Below are 19,288 nucleotides of genomic sequence, written 5' to 3' on the forward strand. Positions count from 1 at the left end.
CGAGCAATGAAGGCCGCACGTGGATATCTGAGAGACAGAATACATCCCTTATACCCCGCTTCAATGCAAAAAGCCGCACGCTTTTCCCGAGTCAATGGAAGTCACGTGACAGAGCACAAGTTAACCTCAGCCACAGCTGTTTTCTATCAATTTTGAATTTTTGTTGATCCGCTTACAATGTCATATTAAAACATGTCGGTAAGATAAATTCGTTGTAGCAGGATCACTCGGGGTATATTGGGTTTTATGCATCCCTCGTTAGGTTTTATACCACTCGCATCCAACCGCCTCCTTGGTCAAGTGGTAGAGCGTCCGCCCGGAGAGCGGAAGGTCCGTTAAAAGATGGTACTTGTTGTTACCCTGTCTGGCGCTCGGAATTAAGGGGCTAAAAAAGGACTGGTCGGCTCGGAGTCAGTATACTGTGTCTGAGTGAGGTATTCTTGTTATACTGCGGCTTGGTATCTCAGTGTGCTAGCACTATAAATCGGCATCCGTCCGGACTAGTACAAGCAGCCGCGCACACATGTGCAAGCACGTCGCTATATAAGTGCAATAATCTTGGACGCGACGTTAAACCCAATCTCGCCTCACCTCACCGCTCGCATCCGGCTCGTGGTATTAAACCAAACGCGGGACACATAAAACCCCATGTACCCCATGTAGCAGAGTGATCCTGCTACAACTTAGAATGTAAGGCGTATGTTGTGTTTGGTAGACAAGCATGGTCAAAATAATGTTGTAACGTTTATCTGTAAACGCTATATCTGACGTTCGTTTATTCAAATAGTTTGTCAATTTGCTTGAAAAGAGGCGTTAAATTTCGAGAGGACACGTGTCTTACTTACACTCAAATTACACTCAAACACACATTCAGTACATATGACACTAACGAAAGCGTTTCTATTCGGATTTCCCCAAACTAAAAATATACTTCCTGGAATTCGTCAATACTGACAAATAGGTCATTACACGAGCATGCGCATTAGGTGGCGTACTGAGGTAGTAGCTATTGGTTGGTGAGGGCCTGGCGCTATCTACCATAGTGACAATTACAAGGGACCGTCTGCATCTATATCTGTGTGTGTTTAGAGGTAGGTATTGAGTGGTGCCACACTACTAAAATATTTAATAAGATTGTTATTTTGCCAGTCCCGTTAAGCCACGGGGCTATCTCGTTGATAGGATAGAGGTCTTGAATGATGTTTACATACCAGTGTCGTGTTAATTAGCACTAAGTTCACATTAGTGGTGTGTCATCTGGGTAGTTGCGTCTGCGTATTCTCACTGAAAGACTAGTTACGTCGTGTCATAAAACATTTTCAATTTTTACAGGCAGGGATGTTACTAAATCACGCGCACTGTTTATAATTACACGTGTAAGACTCAGCTGAAGGTGACCAGGGTGGCTTCAGTGAATGCATTTCATCACGTCCCGATGGTGTGAATCGCCACTCGATTATTACCAGGCTGTCGTCATATGGATCAAATAATGTTTCGTTGAGCGTTAAACGACACTGGCACTCCACTCGTGTGAGTATTTCAGCGTGTAATGTGTATGCCGCGCGCTCGCCTAGGTATTCATCTCTTGTCCTGCTTTGTGTACCCGCCTGGGACCCTTGAAGATCCGGGGTAGAACAGGTCATCAGCACCCCATGCTTGCCGTAAAAGGCGACTATGCTTGTTGTAAGAGGCGACTAACAGGATCGGGTGGTCAGGCTCGCTGACTTGGTTGATGCATGTCAATTGCGTGGATCGATGCTCATGATGTCAGCCACCGGATTGTCTGGTCCAGACTCGATTATTTACAGACCGCCGTCCTATAGCTGGAATATTGCTGAGTGTGGCGTTAAACAACAGTCAGTCAATTTAATCATAGTCACCAGTCATACGACACCACTATACTTTGATTGCATCAGTGTTACAGCATATCAGCACATGTTATGAATTAGTGTGACAGTGAAACTGTTTCCTGTGCGGCGTTAGAGAACAAACAAACAAACTAGGCTGTGTTAATACCGTTACACCGAGAGGACGTCATCTCAGTAAAGGCGGTCCTCCATACTAAACTTAGGAAACGTTATATCAACTAATATGCTCGTTAAAATACCTAACAATATGACATTCCATAACATGTGAAAGTATTTACATGGTGACCCTCTTTTTCTCGGTGGTCACGGGTGGCCCAGTCGTCTGAGGCGCCGCGATTCGCTGTGCAGAGTTGCGTCCCTTTGGTACGCTAGAAACCTATGACTGTGGGTTCGAATCCCGTTTCGCCTTGATTATGTTTCTAGGTTTGTCAGCACCATACCCGTGGGTTTCACCGAAGTGGTAAACATCTGAGACCTGCATCACTTCAGGCTTTCCTCTCACATTAAGCTGACACGCCGTGATATAACTGTAATGCTTGGGGGTCGAAAAAATATATTGTCCCTGAAAATTCTTGAAAAAGATTATGCTTCCGACTTTTGAAAAAAAGATTGGTGCAACATCAATGACGTTGTTGGAAGATATTTTCCTTTAAATTTCAGGCTCATAGTTTTAACTAAAAATATATATGTTTTTTTAGTTGTAGCTAAAAAATCTCTAATCTTGGTACAGAATCCCAGCCCCCTCCCCAAGTATGTCAAATGGTTAGTCCCTTGGCATGTCGATCGGGTTATTGTGGGAAATGTTTTGTGAAAGTCATGAGCGCATATATTGCCCTGACACATCCACAATTATAACCAAGGTATATTTTGGGGTTGGAACAAACAACCATCGGATTCAGACAGCAGGGGGACAGGGCACTTGTCTAACCGTTCCCCTAGGTTGGTAGAGAGTCGCTAGACGAATTAATAAAATAGATGACGTCACATAGTCATATTTACAAAATATTATTTATCGATTTTAGCTGTCGAATGCAATACGACCCGAATAAAGAATAAATCAATAGGTAACAGCTGCGACGGTTGCATGTACCATGCAGCTAAATAGGGTCTGCGTTGGTAACACATGTAGGGTATGTAACACACGATACATGTTCTCGTGTAGCTTATATAGTCCGTGTGTTTTGACCACTACTTGGCTTGCCTGTACATGTTTTACTCACGATATGGCTGACATATTGCCGATGTGACTTTTAATTTTAGGTGGTGAGGTAAAATCTTTAACGTCGCGTCCAAAATTATTGCACTTATATAGCGACGTCCGGACTGATGCCGATTTATAGTGCTAGCTCACTGAGATACCATGCTGTAGTTTAACATGAATACCCCACTGAGACACAGTATACTGACTCCGAGCCGACCAGTCCTTGTTTTAGTCCCTTAATGCCGAGCGCCAGACTGGGTAACAACAAGTACCATCTTTTAACGTACAATCGTTTGGTATGACGCGGTCGGGGATCGAACCCCGGACCTTCCGCTCTCCGGGCGGACGCTCTACCATTAGACCACGGAGGCGGTCACTTTCAATTTAAACTCACTGTACATGTTTTGGCGGGAGGGGCAAGATACACCTGGTGTCATCACTATCTGATAGTCATTCATAAACACATGCTCATGATATAGTCGGAATCGTACAATGGCTTTCTGTAGAGATTTCTTATGCTATGATTGTGGAAAGGGACTTTTATTGATATAACCCTATATTTGGGGTATTTGATTACGGATCGTAGTGTGTTTGAATATGTTAAACATATACGACCAGACTGTAGGCCCTCAGGATTCAGATAAATACGCTACAATACACTGTAAGGCAAAAGAAAGTATACACTCGAAACACTCCAAAACACAACTATGATATCCTTATCAAATACGTCACATTCGAATAACTTTTTCTTGTTTGTTTAATTTTGAGCCACCATTCAATATGGGTGAACGACATTTTGACGGCAGGTTACCTCGCAAGATGCGACTAAAGGCTCATGATATCGATCACTCGATTTGTTTTTTGTCCAGATTCCTCATATAGCTGGAATATGTACGAGTGTAGTGGTAAACAAACCACACACATATACATTATGCACACACATACACAGACCCACACATATATACACTGACACACACAGACAGACACATGCACAGACCCACACAGACGCACGTACACACAGACCCATACGTTTATACACTGAAACACACAGACAGACACACACACATACACACAGACACACGCATGCACACACACGGACACATACACGTACACACAGAGACACATACACAGACACACACATACACACAGACACAAACACGCACGCACACACAGAGACACATACTCGGACACATGGTCGTCTCAAATAATCAATGCTGGTGAAAGGACCAACTAAAATACATTGGGTGGTCAGTTTGAGTGACCAACTGATTGCGGGTAATCTTTTCCGGACCACGTTGGAAACCGGAACGTATTGAAAACCGACCAGAACACTATGTGATCAGATTAGCGTTTTTAGCAGTTCAGCCTATTGACTTACAAGCAACACTGACACCACTAACACGTATTTTTGTACGATATCAACAAATATGTTCCAAAGTGCAACCGTTTACCGATCACCATAACGAATCCGAATTTATGAATTTTGTGTTCAGGAAGACTTTCACCTTCCTTCAAACATTTCGTATGATGAATAGAATAAATGTTTTATTCAATGTAATTACCAGGCGTAAACTGTGCATCTAAATAAATCTAAATTTTAATCTAAAAACTGTTTTAGGTTACACAAAACCAAATGTTCTCCAATACACTTTTCTAGTAACATTATATTGTAAAACAAATATTTAGGCTATTACATGTACATGTGTGCACAGCCTGGCTTTAAAGGAGCAATTAAAAATATACTAGCTTAGCCAGTTCCTTTTTCGAGTACAGGAAACTAAACACACAACCCCTAGTTCCGCAACAAATGTCACTTGCTTGAAAATATCTCCTGTCACATAAATCACATGTTAAAAAAGACAGCACTAAATATTTGAAAACATAGTCAGTTTTGATTACTGGATGGGTTGTACATTAAAAAAACATAATAATCTTACCGAAAACCATCCAATCATAGCCGCAAGATGATTCAATCTGCACTGAAGGCTCTACAAAAACTGCTTGTCAAACGACTGATTCTGTGTGGTAGAACCTCTGAAGGGAATAAATTCTAAATACTTAAGTGACATTTAGAAGAATGAAGACACGGAGGACATACAAGATTCCACGTCTTCCATTGTCACGTGAGGTAATGAAATAGGCCTCGAATGCATCAACACGATAAAATACTGTGTAACTTCGTCAATCTTGACAAGACAGTTGTAAACATACACGACAAAGAACAGTGCAACATTCCCATTTCTAGACAGTATCGTTATACACATATATACGATCATGCACAGTGCAACGGCGTCAATCGGGACAATATCTTCATATACGGATAGCAAAATTTACGAATCAATGTCATGACTAATGTCCCATACTGTTCCTGACAGACGGGTCGAAAAGCACAATTAGATATTTTCGGAATAAGCGGGCTTTCCATGTACATAGAGTTGAGAAATTGTAATCTGACTTCGCAGGTAAACTGATTGATCCAGCATGGACGGAGCCATGGCCCTTGACAACGACGATCAGATGGAGAGACAGCTATCCTGTTGTGTGTGTCTGGAACTCTTCACAGATCCTGTACTTCTTCCATGTCTCCATTCACTGTGCCGTCGCTGCGTGGAGAGGTTTACACGGGACGGGCCTGTCACGTCGCAGGCGTTTAAGTGTCCGGAGTGCAACAGTCAAGTTGATTTGGGTACAAGTGGTCATGCTAGTTTAAAGCGAAACTTCCCTTTGAGTAGTATGGTGGCTATATACAGACAATCCCAAAGAAAAAGAAAGTTATCTCAGTCACCTCGGACTTTAAACCACCAGTCACTTTCAAATCAGCTGATAACTCCAAACCCAGGTCTTCCAACGGCAGCACCACGCCATTGTCTTCATGCAACTGCAACCAATCAAGACCTTCTGGCGACACTTCCAAATCAAGGCCAGCAGACGACACTTCCAAATCAAGGCCAGCAGACGACACTTCCAAATCAAGGCCAGCAGGCTACACTTCCAAATCCAATGATGCAAGGGGCACCTTCATATCAAGCCCTGCAGACGACACTTCCAAATCAAGTGTTGCCATCTACGTGCAGCACGTGCGATATAGGACGGACCAGTGAAGCACACGTGTTTTGTGAAACATGTCATATTGCTTTCTGCAAGACCTGCCGCGGTGTCTATCATCCGGAGGAAATCGGCCACACACTGAAACTGATGAAGGAACCCCTGCCACCCGTACAAGAGAAGGCTGAGGTACTTGGTATTTGTAGGAACTGGCAGGCACTCAAACAACATTCTCGATGGAGTAGGCATCCATAGAACTAGATGACAGTAGTAAATGTGTGATGTAACGGAGAGTTTAGGGTGCATTTCTGTCTTTGTGCGTAGAATATGTGTTCTTTTGATATTCAGTTAAATGTGTCAATGATCGCCGGCAGCTGGAGGATGATGTAAATCCAGCTGGGATTCTTGCAGGTAGGAGAAGTTCAGCAAGTCCCCATGGTCCCCAGTATGGTGATCTACCTTTGGTTGCTGGTGGTCTATAGCCCGGTTTTACATTGTAGTAAAGGTCATAAAGTGTTAACCTTCTAATACTGGTTTATAAAGTTGTGATATTCTAGTTGTCCATTGTGTACAGGTTTTCAGATATAAGTAATGTGTAACAATATGGCTGAAATGTTACCTATGTCTCTTTACATTTTAACTTTCGCACTCACTCTGTTTTTTTTGTGTTTTGTGGTTCCCAAATGAGGTACATGTTTGATGTTCATCGCTCTTATCCACTGTCAATATGATAACTTTCAAATAACTGGTACATGTACTTTTGAAAAGAGACAATGAAAGTATGAGGCTATAAAGATATGTGGACCTATTGTATACAATGATAGGGGTTTAATTTCATAAGCATATTGTCCATGTTGGAACAAGATCACATTCACTACAAAGCTATGCAAAATTGAATGAAAGAAAATAAAGAAAATATAATAAATAATAATGATAATGCAAAAATAGTCATTAAACGTATATTTACATATACTTCAAGGAACAAAAATATTTTTTTGCAGTTTTTATGCTTCTTGCATTAATAATAAAACATTAACATTTTTTTCACTACTTGTGAAACACTTGCGTTTTTGTCACTAGCTCATCCGCCTGTTTCAGCCCCACATGTGCACCCTCTGTGACCCCGCATCACCAACCCAATCCCCAGCACGTGTCCGATGTCTGGAGTGCCATATGACCTTCTGTAACAGCTGCCTCCATGCCTTCCATCCCACCACCAATACAACCCCAGAGCACACTCTGGTGGACGTGCAATCTGCCCCTGTCCAGACAGGGAACCCACCTTCTGATGCGACGGAAAGACGATCGTCAGAACCCACAAGGGATCGCGGGGGTAGCATGAGTTCAGTTCAGTCCAGGGTAGGTCATTCATTCATTCATTCATTCATTCATTCATTCATAACCAATAGTTATATTTACCTAAAATTTGGATCGACCATAACGCAGTGTACAATGCAATTAACATCCTATCACCACAAATGTTACTATATTATGCGCAGAACCCTAACCCTGAGTGATGCCCTTAGGTACGCCAGTCACCTATGGTTATGTTTCTATGTTTGTCAGCACCATACCCATGCTCGCAATTGATCATATGATCGTGGGTCGACTAGCGGTTCACCCCGATTGTGTTTCAAGGTTTGTCAACACCATACCTGTCATCGTGGGTTTCACCAAAGTGGTAAACGTCTAAGACCTGCATCGCTTCTGACTTTCCCCCTACATCAAGCTGACACGCCGTTATGTAATTGAAACACTGTTCAAGCAGCGTTTAACCAAACTCACCCACTCACTCACTCGAACCGTGAAGATCCGGGTAGAGAATAGTTCTTCAGCAACCCATGTTTGTCCTAGGAGACGACTGTGCTTGTCGTGAAAGGCGTTTAGCGGCTTCGGGTGGTCAGGCTCGGTGACTTGGTTGATGCATGTCATCGTATCACAATTGTGTAGATCGTCGTATCACAATTGTGTAGATCGATGCTCATGATGTCAGTCTCTGGATTGTCTGGTCCAGACTCAATTATTTAGTGGCCGCCGTTATACAGCTGTAATATTGCTGAGTGCGGCGTTAAAACAACAAAGAAGCAAAACTCACTCACTCACTCACTAAAGGTTCTGTCCTGTGCGCTGTAGGTGGATGTCAGTGTCGTGTCGGAACTTGCTCAGTTCGCTGTTGAGTTCACCTGCAAAACATGTCAAACGACACCACCACAGACGGCCACAGTTAGGTGCTTGGACTGTTCCGTCTATCTATGTATAGGGTGTGTGGGCCAGCACCAGTCCCAGTCTCCAACGCATTCTCTTATGGACATCAGCCTAACGCCACAGAAAGGGGAAACCAAGCGCAAATCAACTAAAAACAAACTTGCGCCCAGGAAATCTGTCAATGTTCAGGTATGTATTGCACTTGTTCAAACTTCAAAACAGGATATAAGGAAAAAGCAGATACATACACAGATATAAGGAAACAGTTGATACATACACAGATATAAGGAAACAGTTGATACATTCACAGATATAAGGAAACAGTTGATACATACACAGATATAAGGGAACAGTTGATACATACACAGATATGAGAACAAGGTTTATACATACACAGATATGAGGAAACAGTTGATACATACACAGATATGAGAACAAGGTTTATACATACACAGATATGAGGAAACAGTTGATACATACACAGATATAAGGAAACCGTTGATACATACACAGATATAAGGAAACAGTTGATATATAGACAGATATAAGAAAACAGTTGATACATACACAGATATAAGGGAACAGTTGATAGATACACAGATATAAGGAAACAGTTGATAGATACACAGATATAAGGAAATCGTTGATATATAGACAGATATAAGAAAACAGTTGATACATACACAGATATAAGGAAATCGTTGATATATAGACAGATATAAGAAAACAGTTGATACATACACAGATATAAGGAAATCGTTGATATATAGACAGATATAAGGAAACAGTTGATACATACACAGATATAAGGAAACAGTTGATACATACACAGATATAAGGAAACAGTTGATACATACACAGATATAAGGAAACAGTTGATACATACACAGATATAAGGAAAACGTTGATACATACACAGATATAAGGAAACAGTTGATACATACACAGATATTAGGAAACAGTTGATACATACACAGATATAAGGAAACAGTTGATACATACACAGATATAAGGAAACAGTTGATAGATACACAGATATAAGGAAACAGTTGATACATACACATATAAGGAAACAGTTGATACATACACAGATATAAGGAAACAGTTGATAGATACACAGATATAAGGAAACAGTTGATACATACACAGATATAAGGAAACAGTTGATACATACACAGATATAAGGAAACAGTTGATACATTCACAGATATAAGGAAACAGTTGATACATACACATATAAGGAAACAGTTGATAGATACACAGATATAAGAAAACAGCTGGTAGATACACAGATATAAGGAAACAGCCAATACAAACACAGATATAAGAAAATAGTAGATACATACACAGATATAAGGAAACCGTTGATACATACACAGATATAAGGAAGCAGTTTATACATACATATATATGAGGAAACAGTTGATACATACACATACATGAGGAAACAGTTGATGCATACAAAGATATAAGGAAACAGTTGATACATACAAAGATATAAGGTATTGGGTAGATGATACTGATATATGCTGATGGCGCGGTTTAACAAATATTTGACAAATTCCGCCTCAGAATTCAGTTCAAAGTGCATAACAGTATTTAAAGCGAGTGAGGGGAGCTTAGCAGAGGTACCACTGTACACGACCAACCCACACAACAACCCAAGACCTGAGTGAATATACAGCCAGTTTATTAGACAGCCACAGAATCATTTGTGACTGTCTGTCGTCCGTATTTATACCTATTCTAGCTTCTACAGATAATCCCACTGACTGAAGAAACTGACAGAATTATATATTTTAGTTTGACCGAGGCGTTGATGATAAAGTTGTTTATGAGTGAAGTTTAGTAAGAATGATAGTTTATCAGTTGACTAGTATGCAACGAATATATACGTGGTACGGGTGATTTGATAAGGGTGGATGATAAACAGCTATAGATACAGATACAGATATTAACGTCTTACATTTGTTTGCCTAACGTTATCTGACCAGCACCATGAGAGATGCGGGTCCTGTCCTATATGCGTTATCGGTTTGACCCTTTGCAGTCTAAAGATAATGGAACGTGGTCGTTATTTGTAAAATTTCCTTCTTTCACAATTTCCGATTCCTAATATGTGGCATTTCACGTGATAAGATATTTGTCAAACTTTGTCCATTTTCCCTATGATAATAGTAGGATCGTTTTAGATAATTGTCTTTGGAAAGGGAACGTAATACAGCGGGTCCAGTGTGCGTGTGAGTGCGCGTGTGCGTGTGCATGTGCATGTGCGTGTGCGTGTCCATGTGTGTGTGTAGAGAGAGATCCATGAGTGTATATTTGGGTGTGTGTAAATCCAAACCCACGTGTGTGGGGATATATCTGTGTGCATGTATGTATGTTTCTGTGTGTTTGGAGAGAGAGAGAGAGAGAGAGAGAGAGAGAGAGAGAGAGAGAGAGAGAGAGAGAGAGAGAGAGAGAGAGAGAGAGAGAGAGAGAGAGAGAGAGAGAGAGAGAGAGAGAGAGAGAGAGAGAGAGACAATTGATATAAAATCATTTTGTTCACACAACCTGTCGTAAATGAATGTATTACTGAGGTAAGTAATATCTTTGAAAGACAATTCACTTAGCATGCTTGGTGAACTAGCAAATACTATCTACGAATGTAATTGTGAAAACCGGTGAACAGCGGGTACCTGGATCGGTTCAGTAATTGGCTTTCGGGTACCCTGGTCGTAAATTTGGACTGGTCACAGCCCGATCGTGTGTGCGTGTGCGTGTGCGTGTGCGTGTGCGTGTGCGTGTGCGTGTGCGTGTTGCGTACATGTGCGTGCTGGCATGCGTGCTTGTGTGTGGGCGTTTGAGGGGAGTAGGCGTTCGCATTTCCTTTGGTTTCAAGTTTATATAAACATATGTTGAATATATACACCTTGAGTTTATTCCTTCAGACTAAATATTGGAATTGTATAAGTGAAGAGTTTGTGTTTACAGTTGAAGTTGGTTGAGCTGATGAACATTCGCGCTGATGCGATGGCCGAGTTGCTGCACGTTCTCCGAGATCGCCGAGCTAGGCTGCAGGTAGGTGAAGGGAGGCAACTCTTGTAATCCGGGATTTGTCTTATTTCTCCAGCAGCCTGAAACTTCATCTATGTTCAGTCCATCCCACATCAGCGGTAACTTACAACCATGTAAAGGTATTGAGTCTCTAGTAAACATCGTAACTGCATACTGCATATCTTGACGGAGAGCTGCAACTATAGACTTCGTCACGCTATGACAGATACTGCAATAGGAAGGTAAATTCGCAAGGAAGTTAAGAATTAACGAACCTGTGTCCCGTTCCACAAAGCGATCGTAGCGCTTCGACTGTCGCAAGTCTATGTTAAAGTATGTAAACATCTCCCTTTTAGGACTTTTAAGGAAACAGTGGTTTCAGAATTGCCATTAGATACGCGTATACAATACCATTCAAATAGAATAAATTTCATAGGCTCCATAATTGTTGTACATACCGTATGTTGGAGATCCATATAGGTGTTACGTGGCAGCAATGAATACGTCAACTCCTGGAGAATCGTGTTCGTTCATGAGATTTACACACAAACTTGTCTGAGTGCCTCAAGTGTACGTGGTTACATCAACATCGCAATAATCCACCATGTACGTGGTTGCATCAACATCGCAATACATTCACCATGTACGTGGTTACATCAACATCGTAATAATCAACCATGTACGTGGTTACATCAACAACGCAATACATTCACCATGTACGTGGTTACATCAACATCGTAATAATCAACCATGTACGTGGTTACATCAACATCGCAATACATTCACCATGTACGTGGTTACATCAACATCGGAATACATTCACCATGTAAATGGTTACATCAACATCGCAATACATTCACCATGTACGTGGTTACATCAACATCGCAATACATCCACTATGTACGTGGTTACATCAACATCGCAATATATCCACCATGTATGTGGTTACATCAACATCGCAATCGATCACCATGTACGTGGTTACACCAACACTGCAATACATCCATCATGTACGTGGTTACTCCAACATTGCAATACATTCACCATGTACGTGGTTACAGCAACATTGCAATACATCCACCATGTACGTGGTTACACCAACATTGCAATACATCCATCATGTACGTGGTTACACCAACATTGCAATACATTCACCATGTACGTGGTTACACCAACATTGCAATACATTCACCATGTACGTGGTTACACCAACATTGCAATACATTCACCATGTACATGGTTACACCAACATTGCAATACATTCACCATGTACGTGGTTACACCAACATTGCAATACATCCATCATGTACGTGGTTACATCAACATCGCAATACATTCACCATGTACGTGGTTACATCAACATCGCAATATATTCACCATGTACTTGGTTACATCAACATCGCAATACATTCACCATGTACGTGGTTACATCAACATTGCAATACATTCACCATGTACGTGGTTACACCAACATTGCAATACATCCATCATGTAGGTGGTTACACCAACATCGCAATACATTCACCATGTACGTGGTTACATCAACATCGCAATACATTCACCATGTACGTGGTTACATCAACATTGCAATACATCCATCATGTACGTGGTTACACCAACATTGCAATACATTCACCATGTACGTGGTTACATCAACATTGCAATACATTCACCATGTACGTGGTTACATCAACATCGGAATACATTCACCATGTACGTGGTTACACCAACATTGCAATACATTCACCATGTACGTGGTTACATCAACATTGCAATACATTCATCATGTAAATGGTTACATCAACATTGCAATACATTCACCATGTACGTGGTTACATCAACATTGCAATACATTCACCATGTACGTGGTTACATCAACATCGCAATACATTCACCATGTACGTGGTTACATCAACATTGCAATACATCCATCATGTACGTGGTTACACCAACATTGCAATACATTCACCATGTACGTGGTTACATCAACATTGCAATACATTCACCATGTACGTGGTTACATCAACATTGCAATACATCCATCATGTACGTGGTTACATCAACATTGCAATACATTCACCATGTACTTGGTTACATCAACATTGCAATACATCCATCATGTACGTGGTTACATCAACATCGCAATACATTCACCATGTAAATGGTTACATCAACATTGCAATACATTCACCATGTACTTGGTTACATCAACATTGCAATACATCCATCATGTACGTGGTTACATCAACATCGCAATACATTCACCATGTAAATGGTTACATCAACATTGCAATACATTCACCATGTACGTGGTTACATCAACATTGCAATACATTCACCATGTACGTGGTTACACCAACAACGCAATACACTCACCATGTAAATGGTTACATCAACATTGCAATACATTCACCATGTACTTGGTTACATCAACATCGCAATACATTCACCATGTATGTGGTTACATCAACATCGCAATACATTCACCATGTAAATGGTTACATCAACATTGCAATACATTCACCATGTACGTGGTTACATCAACATCGCAATACATTCACCATGTATGTGGTTACATCAACATCGTAATAATCGACCATGTACGTGGTTACATCAACATCGCAATACATCCACTATGTACGTGGTTACATCAACATCGCAATACATTCACCATGTATGTGGTTACATCAACATCGTAAAAATCAACCATGTACGTGGTTATATCAACATCGCAATACATTCACCATGTACGTGGTTACATCAACATCGCAATACATTCACCATGTAAATGGTTACATCAACATCGCAATACATCCACTATGTACGTGGTTACATCAACATCGCAATACATTCACCATGTAAATGGTTACATCAACATTGCAATACATTCACCATGTACGTGGTTACATCAACATCGCAATACATCCACTATGTACGTGGTTACATCAACATCGCAATACATTCACCATGTACGTGGTTACATCAACATCGCAATATATTCACCATGTACGTGGTTACAATAAAGTCACAATACATTCACCATGTACGTGGTTACATCAACATCGCAATACATTCACCATGTAAATGGTTACATCAACATTGCAATACATTCACCATGTACTTGGTTACATCAACATTGCAATACATCCATCATGTACGTGGTTACATCAACATCGCAATACATTCACCATGTAAATGGTTACATCAACATTGCAATACATTCACCATGTACGTGGTTACATCAACATCGCAATACATTCACCATGTATGTGGTTACATCAACATCGTAATAATCGACCATGTACGTGGTTACATCAACATCGCAATACATCCACTATGTACGTGGTTACATCAACATCGCAATACATTCACCATGTATGTGGTTACATCAACATCGTAAAAATCAACCATGTACGTGGTTATATCAACATCGCAATACATTCACCATGTACGTGGTTACATCAACATCGCAATACATTCACCATGTAAATGGTTACATCAACATCGCAATACATCCACTATGTACGTGGTTACATCAACATCGCAATACATTCACCATGTAAATGGTTACATCAACATTGCAATACATTCACCATGTACGTGGTTACATCAACATCGCAATACATCCACTATGTACGTGGTTACATCAACATCGCAATACATTCACCATGTACGTGGTTACATCAACATCGCAATATATTCACCATGTACGTGGTTACAATAAAGTCACAATACATTCACCATGTACGTGGTTACATCAACATCGCAATACATTCACCATGTAAATGGTTACATCAACATTGCAATACATTCACCATGTACTTGGTTACATCAACATTGCAATACATCCATCATGTACGTGGTTACATCAACATTGCAATACATTCACCATGTACGTGGTTACACCAACAACGCAATACACTCACCATGTAAATGGTTACATCAACATTGCAATACATTCACCATGTACTTGGTTACATCAACATCGCAATACATTCACCATGTATGTGGTTACATCAACATCGCAATACATTCACCATGTAAATGGTTACATCAACATTGCAATACTTTCACCATGTACGTGGTTACATCAACATCGCAATACATTCACCATGTATGTGGTTACATCAACATCGTAATAATCGACCATGTACGTGGTTACATCAACATCGCAATACATCCACTATGTACGTGGTTACATCAACATCGCAATACATTCACCATGTATGTGGTTACATCAACATCGTAAAAATCAACTATGTACGTGGTTATATCAACATCGCAATACATTCACCATGTACGTGGTTACATCAACATCGCAATACATTCACCATGTAAATGGTTACATCAACATCGCAATACATCCACTATGTACGTGGTTACATCAACATCGCAATACATTCACCATGTAAATGGTTACATCAACATTGCAATACATTCACCATGTACGTGGTTACATCAACATCGCAATACATCCACTATGTACGTGGTTACATCAACATCGCAATACATTCACCATGTACGTGGTTACATCAACATCGCAATATATTCACCATGTACGTGGTTACAATAAAGTCACAATACATTCACCATGTACGTGGTTACATCAACAATGCAATATATGGACCTTGTATTTGGTTACATCAAAATCACAATAATGGTCCATGTAAATGGTTACATCAAATCGCAGTTAATGGACCATGTAAACAATTAATCAAAGTCGCAATATATGGACCATTTTTCGTTGCAGAAGTTTCCTTAACTGTTACTATAAACGTGTGTGTCTCTCACTCTGTTTCAGAGGGCTGCCAAATAAAGGATGGCTGAGAACTTACGAATACATGACGTTTGACCTGATATTATCATGAGTGACACCCTTGGCGATTATCTGTGGCCTTCACTACAACTGACGCAACAGCAGCGTCATTCTGTTTATATCCCGCTGACGATCGCGTGATGTGCTGGTATATAACACAAGAATATGATTAACTTCGCACTTAATCCTAATGTTACATAACTTTTGTCATTTACCCCCAGACATAATGGGTGATACGTTATTAGAGCTACGTATAAGTATTTTACCTATTGTCTGCATTATCTACATTGTTGTGTATTATCTAGAAATTATCATGACCTGGCAATCGGCATATGCTGTTTGTCTGTTTGTTTGTTGTTTAACGCCGCACTCACGAATATTCCAGCTTTATGACAGCGGTCTGTAAATAATCGCGTCTGGACCAGCTGTCCAGTGATGCATCATAAGCATCGATCTACGCAATTGGGATACGATGACATGCATCAACCATGTCAGCGAGCCTGAACACCCGATCCCGTTAGTCGCCTCTTACGACAAGCATATGTTACTGAAGACCTATTCTAGTCCAGATCTTCAAGGGTCGCGAATAAAATTAAATAAAGGGTCTAATTATATGTTATGGTTCTAATTATATTTTATTTCAACCACAGACCCTTTTTTGAGAGTTCGAAACCCGTTCACCATCAAGTAGAAAAGGCATTAATAACACAGACACATGCACATGTATATACGATATTGCGCGCTGGTATTTTGAATACTCAGTATTTCTTTAGAATTTTATGTGATTAAATTCTTAAGGTTAATCTAGATGCTCAAGTCGGTCTAGTCCTGAGGTGTCAGTTTGAATACTACTTGAATGAGAAAAATTCTAGTTTCTTGTTTTATGACGCTTTCAGCAATATTTCAACTATATGATGGCGGCCTGTAAATACTCAACTCTAGGCAGACATACCAGTGATTGGTATTTTGAGCAAGCATCAACGCCGCCGGAGTGCAATGACACGCAATAAACTTTGTCATCGAGTCTGACCAACTAATCTATTAAGTTGCCTCTTACGACAAGCATAGGTTGCTGCGTGTCACTTCTAATCACCAAAAGTACTGGTCACAAATATTATTGCAATGCAGACTACTCTGAATAAACAGTTCATACTGAATGGATATTATATTCTATTGTATAGTTCAGGCCGTGCATTAAGTACGAGATGTTTCGCTCTAAATACAGCGCAATGTATTGAACTAGTTATGGCTATATTTCGTTATATTTCCCTCGCATTCCAACCTGGCAGATGGCTGACCCAGCAAATGTATGCTTACTTGAAGGGAAATACTATTTGAAACATAAAACTTCTCAACGCTTTCAAAAATAATTAATAACAATAAAATATACGCCAAATATTACATTTTTTGTGTTTCAAGTATTGAATATGATCATGCATAAAACATGATCTGTTTATTTACTGTTATATTCTATACTGAATTATCATCTCTGTAAACTGACATGAATAAAACTGTTTCATTCTTATGCATCGTCAAGTATTCATTGATAGTTGTTTTGCCGTGAAGATCAATACCCATGTTTGGGAAAAGAGAGGACTAAATGCAGGGTGAGAGATAACAAAATACCCTTTTTGGACGCTCCCCGGGAACAATTTCACAACTGCAGTATTTAAACACGCCAGTGCGATACTGTTGTAACTCACAGTACAACGATTCTAAGCTTAACACGTTTCTTGCCTCGTAATAGGTGAGGTGAAATTGGGTATAACGTCGCGTCCAAGATTATTGCACTTATATAGCGACGTGCATGTACGAGTGTTTGTGTTTGTGTGGCTGTGTACTAGTCCGGACTGATGCCGATTTATAGTGCTAGCTCACTGAGATACCATGCCGCAGTTTAACATGAATACCCCACTGAGACACAGTATACTGACTCCGAGCCGACCAGTCCTTGTAAAATTAGGCCCTTAATGCCGAGCGCCAGACAGGGTAACAACAAGTACCATCTTTTAACGTACAATCTTTTGGTATGACGCGGTCGGGGATCGAACCCCGGACCTTCCGCTCTCCGGGCGGACGCTCTACCACTAGACCACGGAGGCAGTCGCCTCGTAATATGTTTTGTATGAGGATGTGTATGCTGTAAGATCCAAGCCCCTTTCATGTCTTCATGTACCCCCTTCCCAAACTTCTTATTCGCGCTTGTAACACCACATCCCCTTTCCACTCTGCAAACATCGCGACTGTGTTCGACATGATGTTACGCCTACACGTGACATGTTCACCATCTGCAAGGTTCAGTGGTGGTGAGGTGAGGTGAAATGGGGTTTAACGTCGCCTCCAAGATTATTGCACTTATATAGCGACGTGCATGTACGCGTGTGTGTGTGTGTGTGTGTGTGTGTGTGTGTGTGTGAGGCTGATTGTACTAGTCCGGACTGATGCCGATTTATAGTGCTAGTCCACTGAGATACCATGCCGCAGTTTAACACGAATACCCCACTCAGACACAGTATACTGACTCCGAGCCGACCAGTCCTTGCTTTAGCCCCTTAATGCCGAGCGCCAGACAGAGTAACAACAAGTACCATCTTTTAACGTCTTTTGGTATGACGCGGCCGGGGATCGAACCCCGGACCTTCCGCTCTCCGGGCGGACGCTCTACCACTAGACCACTGTCGGGTAGCCTAGTGGTTAAAGCGTTCGCTCGTCACGCCGAAGACCCGGGATCGATTCCCGACATGGGCACAATGTGTGAAGCCCATGTGTAAGATATAGACCACTGATCTATTCAACAATCTATATACAACTGGTCCGAAGTCTGTATGGTACGCAATGTATACATAGTTTCTGAGGCGTATTCTACCTGTATAAGTCAGATCCCTGCTTTTACGTAAGGACAACATAGTATTGGCATCGGGACAGCTTGCTTGAACAAACGTGACACAGCGTTGAATGATTCATACATCACTCTGTATGTGGTTATTGGAAAATCTCTCTCAAAGAACAACCTTTACATGCAAGGGAAGCTGTAGGTTGTAAGAGCTAGTCCACATAAACAGGGATTATCTGTATAGTTCAATATTACTTATAGCTATGCAACATAGTTAATTAAGA

General features: G+C 40.8%; 1 protein-coding gene across 1 annotated transcript; it reads left to right on the forward strand.

The window, feature by feature from the left end:
• Nucleotides 1-1,010: 1,010 nt before the first annotated feature.
• LOC139468734 (E3 ubiquitin-protein ligase TRIM9-like) lies at nt 1,011-17,598 on the forward strand. The gene is made up of 6 exons (XM_071250864.1): nt 1,011-1,091; nt 5,532-6,303; nt 7,213-7,473; nt 8,248-8,508; nt 11,293-11,379; nt 16,157-17,598. The coding sequence occupies exons 2-6, from the start codon at nt 5,551-5,553 to the stop codon at nt 16,169-16,171; spliced, it is 1,377 nt and encodes a 458-aa protein (XP_071106965.1). The 5' UTR covers nt 1,011-1,091; nt 5,532-5,550; the 3' UTR covers nt 16,172-17,598.
• Nucleotides 17,599-19,288: the final 1,690 nt, after the last annotated feature.

Source organism: Haliotis cracherodii, unplaced genomic scaffold (genome assembly GCF_022045235.1).
Source record: "Haliotis cracherodii isolate W230 unplaced genomic scaffold, xgHalCrac1.p SCAF_1, whole genome shotgun sequence".
Classification (NCBI taxonomy): domain Eukaryota; kingdom Metazoa; phylum Mollusca; class Gastropoda; order Lepetellida; family Haliotidae; genus Haliotis; species Haliotis cracherodii.